Source organism: Pristis pectinata, chromosome 1 (assembly GCF_009764475.1).
Source record: "Pristis pectinata isolate sPriPec2 chromosome 1, sPriPec2.1.pri, whole genome shotgun sequence".
In the NCBI taxonomy this organism is placed as follows: Eukaryota; Metazoa; Chordata; class Chondrichthyes; order Rhinopristiformes; family Pristidae; genus Pristis; species Pristis pectinata.
In genome coordinates this window covers 124818933-124844341 of record NC_067405.1, presented here as the reverse complement: position 1 = coordinate 124844341, position 25409 = coordinate 124818933, and the positions used below count along the sequence as shown (strand labels likewise).

Sequence of the window (25409 nt, the reverse complement as noted above, 5' to 3'; positions counted from 1 at the left end):
CCCCTTAATAGCATTGATGTACTGAGGGATCTTGGGGTCCAAGTCCATAGTTCACTGAAAGTGGCTATGCATAAATAAGGTGGTAAAGGCGGCATATGGCATGCTTGCTTTCATTGGTAGGGGTGTTGAGTATAAGAGTAAGGAAGTCATGCTGCAGCCCTATAAAACTTTAGTCAGACTGCACTTGGAGTATTGCGTGCAGTTCTGATCGCCCCATTATAGGAAGGATGTGGAGACTGTGGAAAAGATTTAGAAGAGGTTTACCAGGATGCTGCCTGGATTAGAGGGTATGCGCTATAACAAAAGGTTGGACACACTTGGATTGTTCTCCCTACAGCATCAGAGGCTGAGGGGAGACCCGACAAAGGTTTTTAAAATTATGAGGGGCATAGACAGGGTACACAGTCAGAATCTTGAAATGTCAAACACCAGAGGAAATGCTTTTAAAGTTAGAGGGGGGAAGTTTAAAGCCAATGTGAGGGGCAAGTTTTGTTTTTTTTTATATACAGAGAGTGGTAGGTGCCTGGAATGGGTCACCAGGGGTTGTAGTGGAAGCAGGCAGTTTGGTGGAGTTAGAGACCTTCAGATAGACACCTGAATATGAAAGAAATGGAGGGATATGGATGATACACAGGAAGAGGACATTTAGTATAAATTGGCATCAAGATTGGCACAATATCATGGGACGAATGGCCTGTCCAGTGCTGTACTGTTCTATGTTCTATGTTCAGGAATGACTGGCCAGGCTAGGGCTCTTCTCTCTGAAAAAATGACTAAGAGGGGAGAACATAAGAGTTTTGATGAAGGGATTTAATGTAGCTTAGAAAACAGATTCTACATGTGGCTGAGTTCAGAATATGTGAACCCAAGTAAGATTTATGCTAACAGATTAAATGAACAAATTAGGAAACACTTTTTAATTCAAAAAATGGTGACTGTGTGAGAGTCTCTGCCATGTATAGTGTAAATCAGATTGATTTGACAAGTTTAAAAAATGGCTTGATGTACACATGAGGGAGGAGGGAAAGAAAGTGATACAGGCAGGGTGGGAACAGGTAATTAAAATGGAAGGAAACTTGTGTGGTGGAGTACGAACACTGGCAAGACAAAAGGCATGTTTCTACATTGCAAGTTCCACTGTTGGAGGGATGGAGTATTAATGAGAGAAAATGAACTAAATTTTCACAAAAATATAAATAGAATTAAGGTGTAATTAGTTCATTTAAATGAGAATTAAACAGGCAAAGAAATCTTTAGAAAATTTTAACAACAGTTAACTACTTTCCACAATAAGAGTATTCCTCTTTCTTAGAAAACTTAACCTCCCAGACACAAGGATTTCTGTCATCTCAACTGGATTCTTGTCTGCTTCCAAAAACAGTCATATTAGATCGTTTGATATTCTGATTAAAAAGGGCCCTTGATCAGAAACAATAAGAGATAATCCTTAATTATTTCCTAGAAACGTCTGTATGTAGTTAAATGGAGTACTGATACATTACATTAAAAATAAAGTTGATCACTTGCATATAAATTTATGAATTAAGTGTAGTAGGCTACTTGATCCCTTGAGCTGTTCTGCCATTTAGTAAGATCAAGGTTGATTTGCTTGTGATGTCAACTCTGCATTCTTGCCAATTCCCAGGAACCTTTCACCTCCTTGCTTATCATGAATCTTATCTATCTCTGCCATAAAAATACTGAAAGACTCTGCTTTCACCATCCTTTGAGGAAGAGAGTTCCAAAGACTCACAACCTTCTAAGAGAAAAAAAAATTGCGTCATCTACACCTCAGATGGATGATCACTTTTTTTTCCCCCAGCTGTGATCCTCCAGTTCTAGATTCTCTCACAAAAGCACCTCGGATTTTATTTGTTTCAATCAACTCCCCACTCGCTATCTAAACTCTGGTGGATAAAAGCCTAACCAGTCCAACCACTGCTCATTAGTTAACCCACCTATTCCAAGTATTATTCTGGTAAACTTTCTCTGCACTGCTTTGAATATATTAAGATCCTTTCTTAAATGTGGAGACCAATACTATACACAGTATTCCAAATGTGGTCCTATCAACAATAAACACAGCTTCAAGCTATCCTGGTCATTTGCCCCTGGAAGTGTTTGAATTTTATCTTAATGCTGAAACTCTTATTGCAACTATTTTAAGGTGCTTTTTTAGTCTCAAATAACAATGCACCATTATCAGTGATCTGCTTAATATTTGACAAATTTTACATTTGTTCTATCACTGAAAGTGCTTACTTCTATTTATTAATGTCAGTTCCTTTCCTACATTTAATTAACCAAAACCCTTATGTATAATTTTGTTATCTTCAGATTCAACTTTAAGTCACCTTTATCCGAAGAATTTTAGAAAGTTCTTTTTATACTCAAAGTTTATCGGAGGAAAAGAGATCTTCAAAAGATAGAGATAATGGCTGATTACTTCCATGTAGGCTCAAGAAACTTCCCCTTAAGATTGAAGCCCCTAATGTTGAGAACCAGCTGGCAAGGCATTGGTTCCAAATTTTCACTGAATTTAATACTTTAAGTAACACATTTGCCTTCTGGATTTGGATATTTTTCATGCATCTGAAAATGTTATCATTTTAGTGGTGTCATTCCCAATGATTCTGCAATTGTTACAATCTGTATTTTTTCCTGAGATTTTTAAAAATGATTCACATCTTGTGGCTTCTTTAGTGCATGTATTACATCCAGCAACTCTGATTCTTCCCAGTTTATATTAAGCTTATTGATACATTCCATTTAAAAAATGCTATTTTCCAATACACCCTTCCTACCCTTTCAAAGAGTATTATTTTCTTATGCTGATCAGCAGAATGCAGCATGCCCCTAGAGTTAGGACTTTTAGCATCAGAGATATCTAACCAAAGTAACTCATTCTGAAGATATTACAGAAAGGTGTCAGCATTTCTGGTTTTGTGCAGAACATTTATCAGTTGTGGTTGTGTTGTGTTTTGTTTTGTTCTGAATGTAGTGCAATTATGTTACTGAAATATGGTTGCATACTTTTCTGTTTCTTTTATGTGCACCTATCCTTTTTAAGTTTTGCTTTGCCAATTCTTCAAACAAGTGTGTTTTGGGGATGTGGCAGTTTCAATTTCTGCTGTTTAAAGTATTTTAAAATAGTTTAATTTTTAATGAAATGATTGTACAATATTATCATAATGTGAATTCACTCAGTCAACTGCCTCAGGGGGCAGCTGCAATTCTGGTTGCTGTGAACATCACTTAGTTTGGGAAAAGTGAAATAAAACAAAACTTTATTAAAATAAAATACAACTCTTTTTGTAAAAAATCAGCATTTGAAATGCTGCTGTGTAGATACTGAGCACTTTTAGAAGAGCTTCAGGTGAGTTGAACCTCAGATAATAGCATGGAAAACAGTGGAGCTTGGAAGTTGGAGGCCACAGGAATAATTTGATGGGTAGGGAAAAGGAAAGAGAATAAGGAGTGGAGGGAAGAAAAGGGAAAGAAAGGAAAATAGGTTAAAATTCCATTTCTTTGTACATGGATAGATCTATGTGTATTGTATTTACCTTGGAACACAGTTGTGATAAGGACATTCAAAACTTTCTTGTAGCTTTTCACAATCCAAATTATGAGGGTAATCATTCCTGTCCTCTTCATATTCAGAGCATATCTGCTTATTATATTTAGCCTATTAGAACAAATTGACACATCTTACAGTTCTACTGAATATAACATGAAACTATAAAATATCATCATACTATTTTACCACTCAGTACTTGTAAAATTGATATATAATAATATGTCCACTATATCCAAAATGACAATATAAACCACACTTTAGACCTCATTCTGCAGGTACAGTTATTGTTAGTAAAGCCACAATTTGTTACCAGTTATGGTTTGGCCTTGAAAAAGTGGTAGTGGTCCGCTTCAGCCCACATGATGAAGATAATCCCACGTTTGCTGCGAGTTACAGGTTTTAGAAGTGGTATTCAAGCCTACTAGCTTCTACAGTGCATTCTGTAGATTGAACAGATTTGCAGCACAGTGTGACAGTGGTGAAGAGAACTAATGTTTTAAGATAGTGGCCTGGTCATTGATAAATGGGACTGCTTCACCCCCCCTCATGCCTAGCTTCTGGAGATTGCTGAGGAGATAGATTAAAAATATAAGAAATCAAAGTAGGAGAATGCCATTCTGCCCCTTGTGCCTGCTCTGCCATTCAATACGATCATGGCTGAACTTCTACCTCCTTGGCACTTTCCTGCGCTTACTCCATACCCATTCATTCCCTTAATGTCTAAAAGCCTATCTTTTTCTTGAACTTACTCAGCGATTACCACACCAAGCAGTGGGACCCCACTGATATTAATCTATCTTCCAGCACTTGGCCTGTGGTCTTCTATCCCTAGGCAATTCAAGTGCTCGTGTAGACAATTCTAAAATGCTGTCAGTGACTCTGCTTCCACCACTCTCTCCAGCAGTGTATTCCAGGTACTCACCACCCTCTGGGTGAAAAAGGCTCCCTTCAGATCTCCTCTAAATCTCTTACCGCAATCTATGTCATCTAGTTTTATCTACCTCTGATAAGAGAAAAAGTTTACTGTGGCCTACCCTATCTATAGCCCTCATAATTTTATATCCCTCAATCATGTGCCCTCTAAACCTCCTCCACTCCAGGGATAACAGACTTAGACTTGCCAACCTCTCCTCATAACTGAAATGTTCTATCCCAGGCAACATCCTCTAAACCCTCTCCAGCGCTATCACATCTTTCATATAGTGCAGTGACCAGAACTGTATGCAGTACTCCAGCTGAGCTCTGACCAAAGTTTTATAGAACTGACGCATAACCTCCCCGCTCGTGTTCCAACACTAATTTTCGTCTGTGCCGGTTATGATTTCTACTGAAAAGAATTTGTTTTGATTTTCCATTTTCATTTTATTTTTATAAGGCTCCTTGATACAGTATTCATCTTAGTACTGGGAAAATTCATGACATTATCTCTCTCATCTGCAGATAGGAGAACATGCCAAGGGATCTCAGAGACACTCTAATTGTTACTATTTTTAAAATAGGAGAAAAATCTATCATTGTAGTTGCTGAGGGGTCTCCCTACTGTCCACCACAGGAAAAAACCATAATAAGGATCCTCCTCAACCACCTCCTCCCAGTGGTTGAAGAACTCTTCCTAGAGTCAAAGTGCAGGTTCCATCCTTCTAGAGATGTTATGGGCATGTTATGGTCATAAAGAGCGGTATTAACCAGCGTTCAAGGTCTTTATTGATCTGACAAAAAGCTGACTCCTTCAATCATCTGTGATTAGGGAGAACCCTGCTTAAACCTGCCTGACCATTCCAAGTCTGCTTCACAACAATTCAAGCCATGATCCACGATCCTTTGTTGAAACATATGAGAGGCACCAGAAAATAAAGGTCACCCCTGATAATCAAGATCAGGATGAGATCCAAGGAAACTTCCCATTTCTTCAGGGCCAATTCACAGCAAAGGCAGACATCAACGATTAAATTCATCACCACCTCCAGCACAGCCTTCAAGTACTTCCTCAATCAGCCAAACACCTAATCCTCAAAGCAGCGATGTCCATCCTTCTTTGAGCTTTGGACAGTTGAACATCTGACTGTTTGTACCTCAAAGGAGTGAGGAACTACAATGTTGTCTCTGCAAGATCCTTCAAATTTAATGCCAAGATTGGTAAACTAATGTCAGAGTCCTCTCCCAGGCCAACATCCCCAGCATCAAGACTTTCTGATCATACACAATCAATTCTGGTGGGTGAGCCACAATATCAGTATGTCTAATCACAGACCCCAAAATATGCACCCTACTCCGAGCTACATGACAATAAGAGATTTCTACAAAGACAAAGAAAATGCTTCAATGATATTCTCAAAGCCTCCTTAAAAAAGTGCAATATCCTCACCAACTCTAGGTGATCCTTAGCCTGTGACTGCTCAAAATGAGGAAGGAGCCTCAAGTTTCTACAATGGAGTATGCAGAGGCCATCCATAAACTGCAGGAAGAGTGCACAACACTTCACGTACCTCATCATGCACATCCTGTCACCTACAGCGGACTTCAAAATCCCTCTTAGGGCTTATCATCCACCTCAGAACCCAAGGAACTGATGTGGAAGTTAAGTCATAGAGGGTAATAGCTGTTTAGCATTTGCAATGCCTTTTGTAGATGGGTCATGTGCATGCAGTTTCAATAATCATATGGCAGTAGAGCTTGATTAATGGAGTGATCAGTTTTGGAGCCCAGTTATTCTTCAGCACTAGGACACTAGCTTAATAAGAGCATTTGCTGTGCCAACACACACAATAATTTTTTGACATCACATGGAGTGATTCAAACTGGTTGAAGAATGGCATTTGTGGTCATGGATGAAATGCAGATGTCGGCTGATAAGGATCATTCACTTCGCACTTCACTGAAGGTGGTGATCAGTACATTGTCTTTCAGTCATGGCTTAGGTTTCACACAAAACATACATTTACAGAAGCTTATAAAATTTATAAATATTACATTTAATTTTATAAACTTGAATTTTCAAAAGTGCAATGTCATTTAAAATATGAAGATCAAGAACAACTTTTATCACTACCTTGGTGAATGCTTTATCTCTACTGTGTGTGAAATATTGGATTTCACTTGAGTACTGTGAAGTTTTATCTCTCACTGCAGCATTTAAATTTGCCTGGAATAGTAACATTTTTATCACCTAACCTGTGATGAAGTCAAATGCGAACAACATTTCTTGTTCTCCAGTGATGATGCATCTTGAGAGCTATAAATTACAAAAATAGCTTTATGAACTACAATTTTAACGTCAATTTAACAATTTGAAAACAGCAACGCATCTCAAATCTTTAACTTTGTGATACTCGTGTTGTTTGCTACTTCATCTCCACCCCAGTCTCACTCTGATCTATCAGGCTGTGGCCTCCTGCACTGAGGCCCAATCCAAGCTTGAGGAACAGCACCTCATCTTTTGTCTGGGCATGTTGTAGCCTTCTGAACTTAATACTTAATTCTGAAACTTCAAGTAACTTCATTTCTCTATTTGTATCTGTCACCCATCTATGATATTGGCTCAACTTGTTTGTCTTTTGCCCTTTTTTTCTTTTACTTCTTTTTAAACTCTGGGGGTGGAGGACATGCCCAACCTGAACTGCCAAGTACGTCTTCCTGCTCTGCATTTGGTGACTCCTCCATTCTTTGGATATGTTCTAACTTTCTGACTGCTCCCATTCACTTATTGACCAGATAACCTTGTTTACACCTTATCCCCCAGTCACCCTGGTTTTACTCTATCAGAGACATCCACTTTCCCCACCCTCCCTGCAGCTTAGCAAGCTTCTTTTATCTCCTTCCCAGTTCTAACGAAGGGGCTTTAACCTGAAACATTAGCTCCGTTTCTCTCCATAGATGCAGCCTGACCTGCTGAGTATTTCCAGCAATTTCTGTTTTTATGTTCGATTTCCGGCATCTGCAGCTTTATTTTTATTTTTACTTGATATTTTACATAGTTGTATTATAACCTCCTTGTTCTTATATCCTACATCCCAGCTAATGAATGCAAGTATCCCATGTACCTTTTTCACACTTTATCTAGAGCAACACACAAAATGCTGGAGGAACTCAGCAGGTCAAGCAGCATCTATGGAGGGAAATGAACAGTCACTGTTTCAAGCTGAGACCCTTCATCAGGACTGGAACATTGATTATTCATTACCCTCCATAGATACTGCTTGACCTGCTGAGTTCCTCCAGCATTTTGTGTGTGTTGCTCCAGATTTCCAGCATCTGCAGTCTCTCGTGTCACACTTTATCTACCTGTGGTGCTACCTTGAGGGAACCTTGGACATGTACACCAAAGTCCCTCTGCTGTTCCTCAGTATTTCCTTAGGTCCCACCATTCACTGTGTATATCCTAGCCTTACCATCTTCCCAGAATGCATCACCTCACATTTCTCAGGATTAAATTCCATCTCCATTTCTCTGCCCATCTTACCAACTCATCAATATTTTTCTGTAGCTGAAGATTAATTTCCACATAATTAACAACACTACCAATTTTTGTGTCATCTACAAACTTACTAATCATGCCACTGACATTCATATCCAGATTGTCAATGTATATAACAAACAGCAAAGGTTACAGGACTGATGCCTGCCATACACCACTGAACACAGTCTTCCAATTGCAAAAACAACTCTTTGTCTTCATCCTCTGCTTCCTATCATCAAGTCAATTTTGGATCCAAATTGCACTGGATCACATGGGTTCCTATCTGTTCAACCAATCTCCCATGTCTCATCTTGTCAGAGACCTGACTGAAATCCATGTAGATTTCACCAACTGCGTTACCCTCCATGACAAACTCAGTGTCCTCCTTGAAAAATTCAGTTAAATTAGCCAGACAGGATCTCCCCTTAAGAAGCCATGGTGACTATCCCTGATCCTCTCTAACTGCTGATTAATCCTGTCCCTCAGAATTTTTTTCAATAATTTGTGTACTACTAATGTTATACCCACTGGCCTGTAATTACCTGGCCTATGCCTACTGCCCTTTTTAAATAATGTTACCACATTTACTGTTGTCCAGTCATCTAGCATCTCTTCTATGGCCTTGAAAATTTTTGTTCGAGCCTCAGCTATTTGCCCCGAAAAGTAGCTTGGAATACATCTCTTGTACATAAACATCAGTGTGGGTCTACTGGGATGAAAGGTTTATTTCTCTGCTGCAGATACTTTGTAAAAGAAGTAGCAAACCTAATTCTAAAAAGGAAACTATTTCCAGTAATCAGAAAGTAAGGCCTTCTTTAAGAATTATAATCCAAATAAATATATTTCTGGAAAATGTTGAAATCAGAGTCAATTTGTAAATGTTACATTTACTGAGGGATGTCATTTCATATTATCTAGTGCAACTGAGGCAAATCCATTCCATCTAGTGCAGTTTCATTTATACTGTTACAGGTGGGATTTTTATTCACTGAAGCCTCTCTATTTTTTCCAACAATTTAGGAATGAAATATTAGTTATCAGATTTGAAACAGAATTTAAATTTTGTTTAAGGACCAGAATCAGGGTTCAGAATTAGAAAGGACACCAGCCCCTTCATATCATGAAAGGGCACAAGACATCCACTGGATTTCAGAAGGAAATTTTTTTCAATATTATAACTTCATACAATTAGTGACAGTGAAACTGCATGTTTTCTGGGAAAAAGGTAAGTATCTTCTCTCAGGGAAGGATGATTTCTGATGAGCACTTTCTCTGAAAGTGTAGCTTAGCTTGAAAGCATTTCTCCAATGAAAAGATATTTTGTTTCTCTGGATTAACTATAAATATAACTAAAATTTGCAGAGTGAAATCAGACATTTTAATACCATTTAAACAACTGATGTTCTGTGCAGCAAACATTCTCGAAACAAATACTGTCTGTTGGCAGTAGTTCACAGTACCTGTTGAAATCAGTCTGCGTTTCTTGTGTCACTAGATTCTTTTTGGAAAGTTTTTTCTTTTTCACAGGAGTATAATACCTATAATGGGCCAGAAAAGACTGTGCTTCTTTCTTTAAAATACGTGGACTGAATCGTTGTCCATCTGTAAAGCGGTGAGCATGTTTCTCCAAAACATCACCACTGTATGTTTTTTGGCGTGCATCCTGAAATGATCTGTAGCAATGCTGGCTATTTGCAAGACTAGCTGATGAGCTGCAGAAAGTTTTATAATGTTGTGGAGAAGATGTTGAGGTCCTAGGGCTCAAGTCTGAGTAGCACATTGTAAATATTTTCTGAGCAGCTTCCTTATCAATACTGGGAGTGGACGGCAATATTGAGAACTCTTGAGCAGAGGCAATGGTTCGGTTGGGAGTCATGCAACCATTTGTTAAGCATCTGGTGTCATCATGCTCCAGTATGGATGGATTCTGTGAATAAAAGTTGAAAACATTATGAGAATATGAAAATGTTATTTACAAAGTAGCTCCCAAATGGAACAAGTATAATAAACATTCTGATACACAGCCCTTCCTTAGAAGATGCCTTATGCACTTTCCCAGTTGGGCAACAATATGGGGGAACTCCTTTGTATACGGTGAAGCAACTTAAAATATTGTAAACAAAATAGCAGTACAAATGACAACAAATTCATTAAAAGAATAACATTGTTGGACAAATTTGGAAGATGTCTTCACCTGAAGAATTCTCAACTACAAATTGAGAATTAGGGTTCCAGCATGGGCAATGAAAGTCAACCAGGTTGCTATTATTAGCCAATAGACACTGAAAACAATGCCACTCATTAAGGACTTACATTACAGGGTTAACCAGAGAGGACATGTGGCTTGTCCAAGGGAGGGTGGGGGGATGCAAAGCAAGTTCTATGATCATTTACTTTAAAAAAAAGCTGTATATAACATCAAGTTAAGGGCATGTGTAGCATGGATAGGATCAGGTTTTAGGGCATGTTTCTTTTTTATTAAATAACATTGTCACTTGCTTAAGAAGTATTTATATTGTCAAAGCTGAAGAACTGTAATCTAGCATAAATTGAGTATTTTGACTAGAAATGATGACCTTTGGGAGTGAAAGTGTGGTGAGCTGAAATAGGGTTGGAAAACAAAAAAAAGTTCCCAAAGTTCAATGCAAAATCTCAAGCTGTACAAGAATCCACTCTCATAGTGGATTTGCAGGGCTGAAATTCATGTTAACAAGCTATTCACATCAGATAAAGGCAAGTTAAAACACTGGGAATTTCAGGCCCAGAGAAATTGCTGGTTCTGCTGCTTTTGTAACCTGAACATTCTATCGAACATGCAACATGAAATGTGGGCAGCACCAGAAAGCATTGCCCCTTTGCACCAACTTTCAATGATGAGATAGAGTTTGAAATTTGGACATTGCAATACATTAGCAAGGGATAGTGTTACATGGACATTTGGTTCCAGGAGGGATCAAGTACTGTAGAATTGTCAAGAGGGTTTGACTACAAGTGAGGCAGGTATGGGGATCCAGAAGGCAGTGATGGAGAGCTGCAGGTCTTGCACTTGTCCAGCAGGAATGAGTTTCTTGCAACCTCTTTGGATGAGAACAGAGATTGCAGGGTGAATAAGCAAACTAATAATGGCAGCATTACACAGGGGCTCCCTCAAGTTGGGGGGAGTGAAAAGGAATACAGTGCTACTAGGGGACAGTTTTTTTTGGAGGAACAGAAACTATACTCTGCAGTCACTAGTATAAATCCCAAAAGCCCTGTACCTAGGTTGAGGACATACCTTTTGGGGCTGGAGAATAAGTTGGAGTGGGAGGGGAAAGACCTAACTGTCATGATCCATGTGGGAACCAATGACTTATGTAGAATAAAGAAGGAAATTCTGCTGAAGGAATATGAGCATTTAGGGCTCAAATTTTTTTTTAAAAATGGTTATAATCTTTGATTTCTATCAGAGCCACGTGCAGATTGTGTGGCTCAGAGGACGATGTTGAAGAAACAGATTTCAGTTATGAAGCATTAGTATCAATATCGGTGAAAGAGGGAATTGTTCCACTGAGGTGCATTGCACTTTCTTATAGCACAGGGGTGCAGCTAGTAGAGCTTTCCCAGGAACTACATGTGCTTCTCCCAAGAGCTCCATTTTCTTCTTACATCCCATTGACATGCAGGTGGGTAAGTTAATTATTGGTCACTGAAAATTGCTCCTAGTGTGTAGGTGAGTGGTAGAATTTAGGAGGAGTTGATGGGAATGTAGGGAGAATAGGTTACAGGAAAGATTAGTGGGGAACAGGATTCCTCTGTGAGCCAGCACAGATGAGCCAAAATGGCTGCCTTCTATGTTGTAAAGAACTGTGGAAACATAGATATGGGCTGGAACCAATGTTATAGTGAGTTGAATAAACAGGGTTGTAGAAAAGGCTTGAAACTTAATAGTGTATGGGGAGGGCTTTGAAGAGAAGAAATTTAGGAAGTTAAAAATAAATGAGAAAGTGATCATGGAGAGCCGCAAAATGGGTAATGATAAACTGAGTCTAATCGGGAAGTGAGCATACCTTCAATTAACAACTAACAAACTGCTGGAGGAACTCAGTAGATCAGAACCTCCATGGTGGAAGAGGGATGTCGATGTCCAAAATATTGACTATCCTTCTGCCTCCACAGATGCTGCCTAAAATGCTGAGTTCCTCCAGCAGGTAGTTTTTTTTTTGCTCCAGAATCCAGCATCTGCAGTCTCTTGTGTCTCCATACCTTCAGTTAGAACAGATCGTGGAAAAATGGTAAAGCAAACATACTGAATGCTCTTTATCCAAATGCATGCAGCAAGAGAGATGAATTAATGGCACAAATAGAAATAAATCTAATACCCATCATAGAAATGTGGTTACAAAGTGAGCAAGGTTGGGAATTAAATATTCCACAAAATTAACATTTGGAAAAAAATGTATTGGAGAAATTATCGTACTTTCTCACCAATAACTTGCTCACCAGTGCTTAGTTTGGATTTTGTTAGGATTACTCAGCTCCAGACCTCAATAATGCAGCTACCCTTGACATCCTGAAGGCATTTGATGTGTGGGTGAATAGCCATCTGCAACAAGACAACCTAATTACTTTCCCTATGGTATTATCATTACCATGCCATCTATGTACAAATTCTATGGAGGTAACTATTGACTAGAAACCTATCTGGCTCACACAAATAAATATTATAGCCACAAGAGCAAGTCATAGGCTGGGTAAGCTGCACCAAATTACTCAGGTCTTGACACCACAAAATCATTCCACCATGGACATAGCCAAGAGTGCAGTGAAATACGTATACTCCACTTGCCTGGACAACTGGAGCTCCAACAACTGTTAAGAAACTCAACTTACTCCAAGCCAAAGCAGCCAGTTGTTCAGCACCCTATCTATCACCTCCAACAGTCAGACCTTTCACCTCCCAAGCCCAAAACTTGCATAACCAAGGACAGGGGTTGGAGGCACTGGGAACACCACCACTTGCAAGTTCCTCTCAAAGTCACACACCATCCCAAAATGGAAGTGCATCATTGTTCCTTCATAGCTTCTGATTCTAAATCCTGGAACTTCCTAACTAAATGTATTGTTGTTGTACCAATACCTTAAGGACTATAAAGAAGGAAACTCACCACCATCTTCTTGATAAATTCTGGCTTTGCAAGCAACACCACAGCTTGCAATGGAATTTAGATTTTAAAAAAACAACCTACAAAACACTTTTGCTCATTAATTTTCTTTTTATTAAAAGCAAACTAAATTAAACACTGCTACAAATGACCTGGTAATTAACAGGTAATTTCATATATGCTGACCCATGAAACTGTTTGTGGAAAGCCTGGAGTTCAAAACATATATAGAGTGCATAAATGTCAAGATAGGAACTGTGTTTAACTTGACCTATCCCTTTCATATACTGATCAATAATCACCATGGAAAATAGACTATTTCTCAGGCCCGGAAGTCAATTCTAGGCTAATTGCTGAAAAATATTTTTGTACATTGTAAGATTCTTGTAAATCTTTTGCTTCTACCCTTGATAACAAATCAGGCAATCTATCAACAAAAAATTATTAGGAAAATTACTTATGTAGTTGACATCAATGATATGAAGTGTAACACTTGAGATATGACAGATGCATGATAAACCTGAGATCTTGAATCTGGACGATCCGTTTACCAGATGGGAAAAAGGAGGAGGAGCTGGGCAGAAGTGGGAGGAAGCAGAAGAGAGAAAGAAGGGCAAGGTAGACTGAGGAGAGTGAGAGACTATGAGAGTGAAAGTCTTTGGGATGTTTCTCTATATTGCAAGTACTGTGAAGTTGTTCAAAAGTTGAAAGATAGATTTTAAAGTCAGGGAGAGATGCAAGGAGATTTAGGAGGGCAACTCCAGAAAGTAGACTTGAATGTATAACATGAGTGGTGGAGAGGAAGTGTGGAATGCACATGAAGCCTAATTTAGATGATGAAAAACACAAACTGAACTACAAAACTGGAGAAGGTTGAAAGAGTGGGGTAGAATAAAATAAAATACAGAAGTCCTGGAAATACTTAGCAGGTCAAGCAGCATCCGTGGAAAGGGAAATAGACTTAATTTTTCAGGTCTGAGGCCCTTCTTCAGAACTGGGAAAAAGGGGTAGAATGAGGCTTTTGTACAACAGCACCATACCAAAGCTATTACAGATTTGTCCAAAACTATTCAGAATCCTTTTTAGTAAACCTTTGTTTTACTAAATATAGTTTACTTCTTATTATAGCCTGTTAATTATTATCTCAACAGATGTTGGCAAAATCAAGGTCTAAGAGTCGAAAATAAAGAAAAACCAGGAGCGGTAAATGGATGTCCATTAGCCCGTAAATAAAATCATTATTCTGCAGGATTCATTCATCACCATTAAACATACCTGAATGTGCTCTGTAGAGGTTAATCTTCCGCTACTGCCCGAGCTGGACCAAGATTCTGATCTAGCAGAGATGAATCCTTTTCGGTTCTGTGTTTTTCGATTTTGTCTCTGCAGCTGATCTTGATCTTAAGAACAAAGGAGACAATTTAAGATCAGTCTGATGTTTTATGATATGTACACTTGCATTCTATATAAGCTTGACAGAAATGTGAAGTTAGTGTAAAATCTGAAGTACAAACCCTACCAAATTACTGTCTGGTTTGGCTTCTCTCTTCCTAGGAAGCCAGAACACCAGCTGCTTTGACTGCTTCCACTATAACACATGTAGCTGTCACAGTGATGATGTCAGTAAATGTATGACACCATAATTGCATCAGTCAACCAAGGAAAATAGACATCACATTCCAATACACTGGTTTTCTCTGAAATTCAGAATACTAACCAGATGAACTAACTTTGCCGGAGCACAAAATGTAGTGCTCAGTCTGTTGCTATAAATTATGAATCATAAAAGCCAAACATCATCAATTTTCTCAAAACATTGAAATATTTTGGATCAGTTGTTACAAACCAATCAGTCTAGATTCTGAGTGGCAATTGTGATATCATTCCAAAGATCTTGTTCCATACAGCTCCTGATGAATAGTATTGTCTAACCTGTCATTCTGCTTTGTGACAAAGCTCATTAGTATGCCATGTTACTATAACACTGACCACCATTTCAAAAACATGCCAGTGCTTTTCTTTCTCATAGCAAGCAATTCTTCTTTTAAATTAAAATTTATGCATCAAGTATACATCTGTAGGCAAAACAAAACCTCACCAATCTACTGTTGCAGATGCTTATGCACATGACCAACAGAAATCCTACTAGAGGCAAAATCTCAACTGCACACTGAAATTACTTTCCATCAATTTATCTGGCACAACTACAGTGCTAAATATGGCACAGATCTATCCGTAATGGGTACGTACAAGATTGTGGGCTATCACCAGCAGCCATATTGTATTCCTCCACATTCTGTAGGCTAATTCTCCAGGATTATCATACACTCTAGCACTACCATCAAGCCACAAAACTAACACTGCTTCAATGAGCATGGAAGAGTTTGCCAGGAGCAGCAGCATTCATACCTAAAAATGAGGAGCCACCTTGGTGCTACAACACCTAACAAGATTCTTTCTTTTTTTACAATATTTTTATTAAATCCATGAAAAAAATACAGAGTACATGCATCAAGAAAGAGAGTAAAAATACTACTGAGTACATTGTGTTAAATCGTACTTAGGATTACAATACTCTAAATCAATAATCACATATAGTAGTTAGTTAATAAAGGAAGAAAAAAATCGAAATTTTTTTTTACAAAAAAAAATCTACCCCCACTACCAAAACCCGAAGCTGTTAGATAGAAGAAACAGCAAGGAAAAACCTTAAAAAACATAACAGTATCAGCCAATATCTGCACTTTAGTCCCCAAATCAGAGATTTTGAAAATAATTCAAAAAGGGTCCCCACAGGGTTTGAAAGTCTAGGTTAGATTCAAAAACTGAACAACGAATCTTCTCTAGATTCAAGTATGACATAACATCCCGTAACCATTGAACATGCGTAGGTGGAGTAACTTCCTTCCATTTAAGCAATACTGCTCTCCTGGCTATAAGAGAAATAAAAGCCAGAATATGTAAATCAGAAGCCTTCAAAGTTATATCTTTTTCTCCAACAATCCCAAATAGTGCAAAGGATTAAGTTTAAAATTTATTTTAAAAAGTACAGAAAAAGTATGAAAGACCTCTGTCCAATATTTTTTAAGACACGTCCAAAACCTGTGAATTAAGGAAGCCACTCCGTTATTGCATTTATCACAGTAAGGAGATATATCAGAATAAAAACAGGGTAGTTTATCTTTACACAAATGAGCTCTATGGACCACTTTAAACTGAAGGAGAGAATGACGAGCACATAATGATGAAGTATTAACCAACTTGAAAATTTCCTTCCAAGTTTCCTCAGAAATTGATATCTGCAAATCTTGTTCCCAAGGGTTTTTAATTTTATCTAGTGGCACCTTACTCATTCCTAATAATCTGCCATAAATATTAGATATTGAGCCATCCTGAAAGGGTTCCAAATTAAAAATTACATCTAATAAATTCTTATCAGGACACAAAGGAAAAGAATGTAATTGAGATTGAAGAAAATGTCTAATTTGTAAATATCTAAAAAAAATGAGTTTTTGGTATATTATACTTGGTAGACAATTGTTCAAACAAAGAAAGGATTCCTCCAACAAACAGATCTTGAAAACAAGTAATACTTAATTTGTCCCACTCTTTAAAAACTGCATCAGTCATAGAAGGTTTAAAAAAGTAATTAGAGAAAATGAAACTGGACAAAGAAAGACTCAATAAACCAAAATATTTTCTAAATTGTAACCAAATCCTCAAGGCATGTTTAACTACTAAATTATCTGTTAGTTTATTTAATGATATTGGAAGTGAAGAACCAAGCAAAGAGATAATAGAAAATTTTTTAACAGAGTTAATTTCCAAAGAGACCCATACTGGACAAGCCTCTTGATTAATGTAATGTAACCAAAACATAAGATTTCGTATATTGACTGCCCAGTAATAAAATCTAAAATTAGGTAAGGCTAAACCTCCATTCTTTTTAACCTTCTGAAGGTGAACTTTATTTAATCTAGGAAGTTTATTATTCCATATGTAAGAAGATATAATTGACTCAAGAGAGTCAAAGAAGGATTTAGGAATAAAAACAGGTAAAGCCTGAAATAGATATATAAATTTAGGTAAAATATTCATTTTAATAACATTAATTCGGACAATCAATGATATAGAAAGGGGAGACCAACTTGATAAAACCCTTTTCACATAGTGTAGTAAGATGAAAAAATTTTCTTTAAATAAATGCTTATAATTTTTAGTAATTGACACCCCCAGATTGGTAAAATGATTTCTTACAATTTTAAAAGGAATGTTAATACCAAATGGTACCAAGTTATTCAGAGGAAAACATTCACTCTTGTATAAGTTCAATTTGTAGCCTGAAAAATGACTAAAGCAAGAAAGTAAAGAAAGCATAGGAGGTAACGAGGCTTCAACATTAGATATAAAAAGTAATAAATCATCAGCATATAGAGAAACTTAATGGTTAATACCTCTTCTGGAGATACCCAAGATATCTCTAGATTCTCGGAAAGAAATAGCTGAAGGTTCTAAGGCCAAATCAAAGAGCAAAGGGCTCAAAGGACATCCCTGTCTGGTTCCACATTGAAGTTTAAAAGGTTTAGAATTTTGAAAATTAGTAAGAACTCGAGCAGAAGGGGATAAATAAAGTAATTTAATCCATTGAATAAAATAAGGCCCAAAATTAAATTTCTCTAGGGTTTTAAATAAGTAATTCCATTCAATCCGATCAAAGGCCTTCTCAGCATCTAAAGATATCACACATTCCGATATTTCCTTAGAGAGAGAATAAATAATATTCAATAAATGACGAATATTAAAATGAGAATATTGATTTTTAATAAAACCAGTCTGATCATCGGATATAATTGAAGGTAAGATATTTTCCAATCTATGAGCTAGAACTTTAGATAAAATTTTAACATCCACATTAAGTAGTGAAATTGGTCTGTATGAAGCGCATTCTGTTGGGTTCTTATTTTTCTTAAGATTAAGTGAAATAGAAGCTTCATAAAAAGATTGTGGTAATCTACCCAATTTAAAAGAATCCGAAAAGACAGCACATAAATGAGGTATAAGCAAAGAGGAAAAGGCCTTATAGAATTCTCAGGGAAATCCATCCGGACCCGGAGTCTTTCCAGAATGTAAAGATTGCACAGCCTCGGTGATTTCCTCGTATGTAATAGATTGATCCAACTGTTTTCGATTTTAAGTGGAAAGTGTGGGAACAGTTAATTGGTCAAAGAAATTATCCATTACAGTATTATCTTTGGGAAAATTAGAACTGTAAAGTTTAGAATAGAATTCTCTAAAAGTATCATTTATTTCTAAAAGATCAGTTGTCCTCTCGCCATTGGCTTTTAAAATTTCTTTAATTTGCCATCTAGCTCTGGAAATTTTTAATTGGTTAGCCAGTAATTTACCTGTTTTATCTCCATGAATATAAAATTGACTTTTATCTTTTAAAAATTGACTTTCAATTGGATAAGTTAAAAGAAGATCATATTTAGTTTTTATTTCAACTCACCTTTTATATAAAACCGGATCTGGATCCAAAGCATATTTTTGATCTAATAGTTTCAATTGATCAACTAGATCAGCTCTTTCTCTATCAGCTTTTTTCCTAATGCTTGTCATATAAGAAATAATTTGACCTCTAATAAAGGCTTTGAAAGTATCCCAAATGATAAGACTAGAAATCTCTTCCGACGAATTCTCTTTAAAAAAAAGAGTAATTTGTTTCTCCATAAATTGGAAAAAAAATTTTATCAGATAACAAGGTTAGGTTAAAACGCCAAAATCTATTTGTCTGAGGGAGCCCAGGAAAATTTAGAGAGAAGCACAGGAGCATGATCTGAAAGAGCAAACTCTTTATAGTCACAGGATCGAACTAATGAAATCATTTGGTTATCAATAAAAAAGTAATCAATCCTGGAATATGTATGGTGAACATGAGAGAAAAAGGAATATTCCTTATCTTCTGGATGCAAAAAACGCCAGGCGTCAATAACCCCAGTTTTCATTCAAAACGATTGAAGAAATAAAGCTGATTTATTAGGAAACGCTAATTTAATAGATGACCTATCTAATTTGGGATCTAACCAGAGATTAAAATCTCCTCCCAAGACCAAAGAATAAAAGTTCAAGTCTGGTAGAAATGACAAAAATTGTTCAAAAAATCCTGGGTCATCTGTATTTGGAGCATAAATATTAGCCAATACCATTGGTCTATTATTTATTTTCCCTGATATTATAACGAAATGGCCATTAATATCAGTTATGACCTTATGTTGGTCAAATGAAACTGTCTTATCTATAAGAATTGAAACCCCTCTAGATTTAGCTTGAAAAGAAGAATGAAATTGGAGCCCATTCCATTGATTAAAAAAACATGAAATATCACAATTGCGAATGTGAGTTTCTTGTAGAAAGATAATAGAGGCTTTAAGTTTTTTAATATAGGCAAAAATCTTTTTTCGCTTTAAAGGATGATTTAAGCCTTTCACATTAAAACTAAGTAAATTAATAACTTGATCCATTATAATATTATTTAAATGTAGGTTAAAAAAAAGAATGATGAGCAAACCATTGAAACATACCGGTAAAAAGTTCTACAGTAGAATTACAGATAAAGTAACTAGGCAGCAGATTTGGCTAACAGCCCAGAACAGCTTCCCAAGAAAACCCCCCACCCCCCTCCCAACACCCAAAGAAAAGAAGCCACTTTAGAAGCAGCTGGCAGCTATCTAGAGACAGCATAACCCCAAATTATCTCTGCTAATTAACTTCAAGGTTAGTAAAGTTCCAACCCAGACATACCAATGAGATAAACAATGAAACAATAATTAACAAATGTAAAAACAAGTGTTCTTAGTTCAATGCAACTTAAAATGTTGCTTTTCTCTTATTTCAAACTATATTGAAAAAAAAGATTCAAAAAAAAAGAACAAAACAGAAAAGAATCAAAAAAAAAATCATCCCAAAAATTAGTAAGTAGTTACTAGAAAAAAAACCCAAAAGAAAAAAAAATAGAAAACAGAAAGTGTTCATAACGAGGAATGTGAAATCATTCAGTAAGAGTTTCCAGAAAAATCTGGGCTTCTTCTGAGGATTGAAACCACGTTTGCAAGCCGTTTTTAAGTATGATCCTGAGTCTTGCCGGGAATCGAAGTGACGGCTTGTACCCTTTCTGATACGGATCGAACATAACCTTTTTGAATTTAACCCGTTCCTTCATAACCTCTGGTGAGTAATCTTCAACAATTCTAATTTGACAATCTTGGAAATTAATCATCCCTCTACGACATGCCTCCCAAATTAGAAGCTCCTTAGTTTGAAAGTCATGGAGAGAGATGATAATTGATCTGGGTTTAACTTGCGTAGGAGGTTTGAAAAAAGGTATTCTGTGTGCTCCATCAATCTTAGGCAAAGATTCTAGAATACCAGGGAATAATTGAACCAAAAACTTTGCAAAGAATTCCACAGGTTGATTACCTTCAGTCTTCTCTGGTAATCCTAGAATACGAAGATTGGATCTTCTGTTCCTGTTTTCTAAGTCAATAATCTTCAGCTTTAATCTTTCGTTGTCTTTGGATTGTTTTTTTTTACAAAGGTTCTGTAAATCATTGATTTTCCCATCCAAAACCAAAAGAGAGGCTTCGTTCACTTCAATTCATCCTTCATGATCTTCTAGTCTTCTTTGAAAAGAATCAAGATTGGCATTAATTTGTTGAAGCTGCTTGAAAATAGCTTCCAGAGTTACAGGAGGAACATCTTCCTTAGTGGTTTTCATAGCCTTAGCACCCCTTGTATTCATAGTAAAATAAAATCACTTTTAAATTTACTACCAAGGGTGAAAAGGAAGAATTTCAAGTCAGGTTGAAAAAGTTAGATACAGTGAGAGCAGCAGCAAATAGCTGTTACTCCATCAACGACCAGCAGAGACTCTCCGAGATTCTTAATTAACAGAAAAAGCAACAAGCTGTCTGGAAAGTGAGAGCACGTCATCCAGGGTGAGCCAGCCAATTGGATACAAAATTGGCTTGGTGGAAGAAGTCAGAGGGTGTTAGAGGAGGGTTGTTACTTCATAATGGAGGCCTGTGAGCAGTGGTGTGCCACAGGGATCAGTGCTGGGTCCCCTGTTCATCATATATATTAACAATTTTGGTGAGAATATAGGTGGCATGACTAGCAAGTTTGCAGATGACACCAAAATTGGTGGTGTGGTGGACAGTGAAAAAGGTCGCCTATGGTTACAACAGGTTGGTTTTGTTGGGAAAGTGGGCAAAGGAATAGCAGATAGGATTTAACTCAGACAAGTACGAAGTGATGCATTTTGAGAAGTTAAACCAGCACAGGACATACACAGTGAATGGCAGGGCCCTGGGGAGTGTTGTAGAACAAAGAGACCTAGGTGTACAAGTACATAGTTCCCTGAAAGTGGTAACACGGGTATACAAGATGGTAAAGAAGGCTTATGGCATGCTTGCCTTAATCGGATGGGGTACTGAGTACAAGAGTTGGGACATCATCTGACAGTTGTATAGGACATTGGTGAGACTGCATCTGGAATATTGTGTGCAGTTCAGGTTGCCAAACTATCGGAAGGATGTGATTAAGCTAAAGAGGTTACAGAAAAGATTCTCAAGAATGTTGCCAGGACTGGAGGGCTTGAATTATAAGGAGAGACAGGAGAGGCTGGGATTGTTTCCCCTGGAGCAAAAGAGGCTGGGGAGTGACCTTTGAGAGATTTATTAAATTATGAGGGGCATAGATAAGGTGGGCGGTCACAATTTTTTGCCAGGGACATCTAAACCTAGAGGCAGGTTTAAGGTGAGAGAGGAAAGATTAAAAGGGGATCTGAGGGGCAAGTTTTTCATACACAGCAGGGTGGGTACATGGAACAAGCTCCCAGAGGAAGTGGTAAAGGTGGATGTAATTACAATGTTTAAAAGACATTTGTACAGATACATGTGTTACGAACCAGCAACAAAAGAAACACACCGAGTCAGGATTCAGTGTTAAAAACTACTTTATTAATAGCTACTTATGATAGTAAGAAAAATAAAAGTAAAAATGTTAAACCTTAAACATTAACCCCAAAACCTAAACTTGTAGTGTGTGTGTGGCAAATTCCCAAACTCCAAGTCCAGGAATGATTCTTAAAGTTCAGTTCAGCAAGCCATAAGGTGAAACATGAGCAAAGGCTTCTTCAACAATCACCGTTGACTGAAGATAAGACGTAGATGTAGAGAGAGAAAATAGAGAGTATTACAAAATCCAAATGTAACACGATGGAACCCATACGACACCTCAGTGTCTAGTCAGTAGTGACTTCCTCACCCCAAAAGGCACTCGAATCGTGGCCATCCACACAAATACCTGCTTCCTTCTACAGGCCAGCAACAAAGTGAACTCCACTGCTTCGTTCCAAAGTATCTGCCACCCCGAAAAGCATCCGAGACGTGGCCGTCCACACAAATACCTGTTTCCCTCTACAGGTTAACGACAAAGTGGACTACACCGGATTAGTCCAAAAATTCATACGTGGATTGTAGTGACTGACACAGTTATTGTTTCTCATCCATCGATAGAGAAACTAGCAGGCTGGTGTCTCTCTCTCCTCTGAATGACTCCAACTAACTTCTCCAAAACGTCATTACGTCCTTTATATTCTGTTGACGTAAGCACACCACACACACACACACACACACACACACACACACACACACACTATGCCTTATCTTAAAGGGACATTCACCAACAGTAACCTAGTTCGTAACACACGGATAAGAAAGTTTTAGAGAGATGTGGGCCAAATGGAGGCTAATGGAACCAGTTCAAGAAGGCACCATGAGTGACATGGACGAGTTGGGCCGAAGGCCTTGTTTCCATGCTGTCTAACTATATGACTTGATGGATTCAAATAAATAAAAGAAGAAAATTACTTAAAAACATCTTTAAGTGCCATAAATAAATTTAAAAGATCAAGATTAAGTTATAAAAAAAAATCATACCTGCACTTTCTTTTAAATCAAGGTCATACTATATACGCTCATCACCTCTGATGTAAAGCTGTGGGATTAGTTGCTAAATGTATTCAGCCCTTCAGCTCAGGACTCTGTGTTCTCTCCTGGATTCTGTTTTAAGGCTAGTGGAACAAGAAATCAGATGTACCAGCATCTGTTCTTTGGTTTGTTTCTGACTTCAGCATCACATTGTACAGGAGTGAAAGGTTGGAACAAGCTGATTAACACACTGTGGTAAGCTGGCAGTTCACTACAACAAAGCTGACTGAAGATCAGTACATTCTAACCAGTAGCTCTAAGCAGCAGCATTAAATAAATGCTTCCTAGATTCTTTACCTGGTCTATTAGTAGTCATTTCATACTCATGTTCCTTTCTTCAGGATTCATCGATAAATGCAAAGTTTTTCCAAGCCCACCCCATCAAAGCCCTTCAAATTCTGAAGACCTCAATCAGGGTTCTCCTGGTCTATTTTTCAAAAAGAGAAAAAGCCTTTCTCCAATGACTTTCTTCATAGTTGTTTCCTCAAATTCTTTATTGAGCAGATATTTTAATACAATTAATTAAAATCTTAGTGAATTTTCTAACTTCCAAGGATATACACAATATTATTACATGTAAATTACTTCTGAAATGAATAACTGCACTTAAAATGAGCATCCATCAATTGGCGCTTGGCAGTGAATATAACAATCTTGTAAACAGCGCTACAATCATTACAAAACCAAATCAAAGTGAAATATTGATGCATTAGCCAAAAAACTGAGTCTTGAAAATGGACAATAAAATACAATCATCAAATAAGTTCTGCTATCATTATTTCCCATACCACACGGTATGAGAAAAATTTGGGTGTTTGTGTGGTTCATTTGGTAGCACTCTATCTCAAGAACTACTCCAGAGACTTGAGTATAGACATCTAGTCCAACACTCCTGTGGAGTACTGGATCATTGAAGTTGGAGTTATTTGAATGAAATGTTAAAAACCAAGAATCTGTCTGCTCGCTCAGGTGGACCCATAGATCCCATGATGATACTTCAAACAACAGAGAAGTTTACCCTAGAGTCCTTGCTAAGATTTACTCATCAATCAACATTACAAAAACATATTTACCTCTAAAGTGGATTCCCATGGCACTGGTTTTCTTAGTGCTATGCAACTAAAATTAGATTTAACCCAGAGTAAATCACATTTGTGATTATTTCTAAGTCACCAATCAGGAAATTCAAATGGGTACTTCCTGTTGCAAGTCACTCTTACAACCTAGATGTGATTTCTGCATCTGAGTGCATGGGATGATGCCATTCCCTATGCAGATTGCCTTTTCTCAGCTTTCCTAACCCTACTCTGCAAGACATTATAGCAGCTTTCCTGACATCACGATATCTTCCCCAATACCAACCCATGAAGATATCACACCAGCCTCCAGGTTCCATTTTGACCTTCAAAAGGGAATTGCATAAATATTGGATAAATATAATGTGGAGAAAGGACTGATGGGTGAGTCACTCTGGTAGAGAGCCAGCATGGACACGATGATCTGAATGGCTTCCACTGTGGTGCAGCCATTCTATGATTCTATTGTGGCGACTCATTGTCCGTGCAGGTGAACCAGTTCAGTGGTCGGGGCACGCATCGTTGGAGCGGCGGGGCCCAAGATGTCACTGGGCCTTCGTTTTCCCCGAGTGACGGCGGAGAACCCGCGTGAGCGAAAAGATTTTGATGACATAGCACGTACATCATTTCTTTTTTCAGAAGGCGGGAACCGCGCGGCTTAAAAGGCCTGTGCAAGGCGGGTAAATAAATCAGTCTTGTTCCACAGCTTGCAGACTCGTGTCTTTATTCTCGCATCACGCTAGCAGCCGCTACATTTGGTGACCCCGATGGTCCAAACGGATTTTGCACCCACACAATGAATGACAACGCAGCAGCCAACGCAATGGCACTCAAGCTGCCCACCTTTTGGACGCTTCAGCCCCGCATGTGGTTCGACCAGGCCAAAGCCCAGTTCCAACTTCGACAGATCACCTCCGACTCCACATGGTACTACCACGTGGTCAGCTCCCTGGGCCAGGAGACAGCCGCCCAGGTCGGAGACTTCATCCAGTCTCCTCCGGAAGAAGGCAAGTACCCGGCTTTCAAGGCCCTTCTCACTCAGACCTTCAGCCTCTCCCGTCGTGAGCGCGCCACCCGCCTGCTTCATCTCGACGGCCGGGGGGGGGGGAC

General features: G+C 38.0%; 1 protein-coding gene across 1 annotated transcript in view; it reads right to left on the bottom strand.

The window, feature by feature from the left end:
• Positions 1-25409, bottom strand: part of spata7 (spermatogenesis associated 7) — a 54100-nt gene that overhangs the window by 11127 nt on the left and 17564 nt on the right. Inside the window, exons 4-7 of the mRNA XM_052020667.1 lie at positions 14450-14574; positions 9494-9960; positions 6749-6809; positions 3564-3685 (exon numbers count right to left, since the gene is read on the bottom strand). Of these exons, the coding sequence (XP_051876627.1) occupies positions 3564-3685; positions 6749-6809; positions 9494-9960; positions 14450-14574 (775 nt within the window). The remainder of the gene's footprint in view (positions 1-3563; positions 3686-6748; positions 6810-9493; positions 9961-14449; positions 14575-25409) is intronic.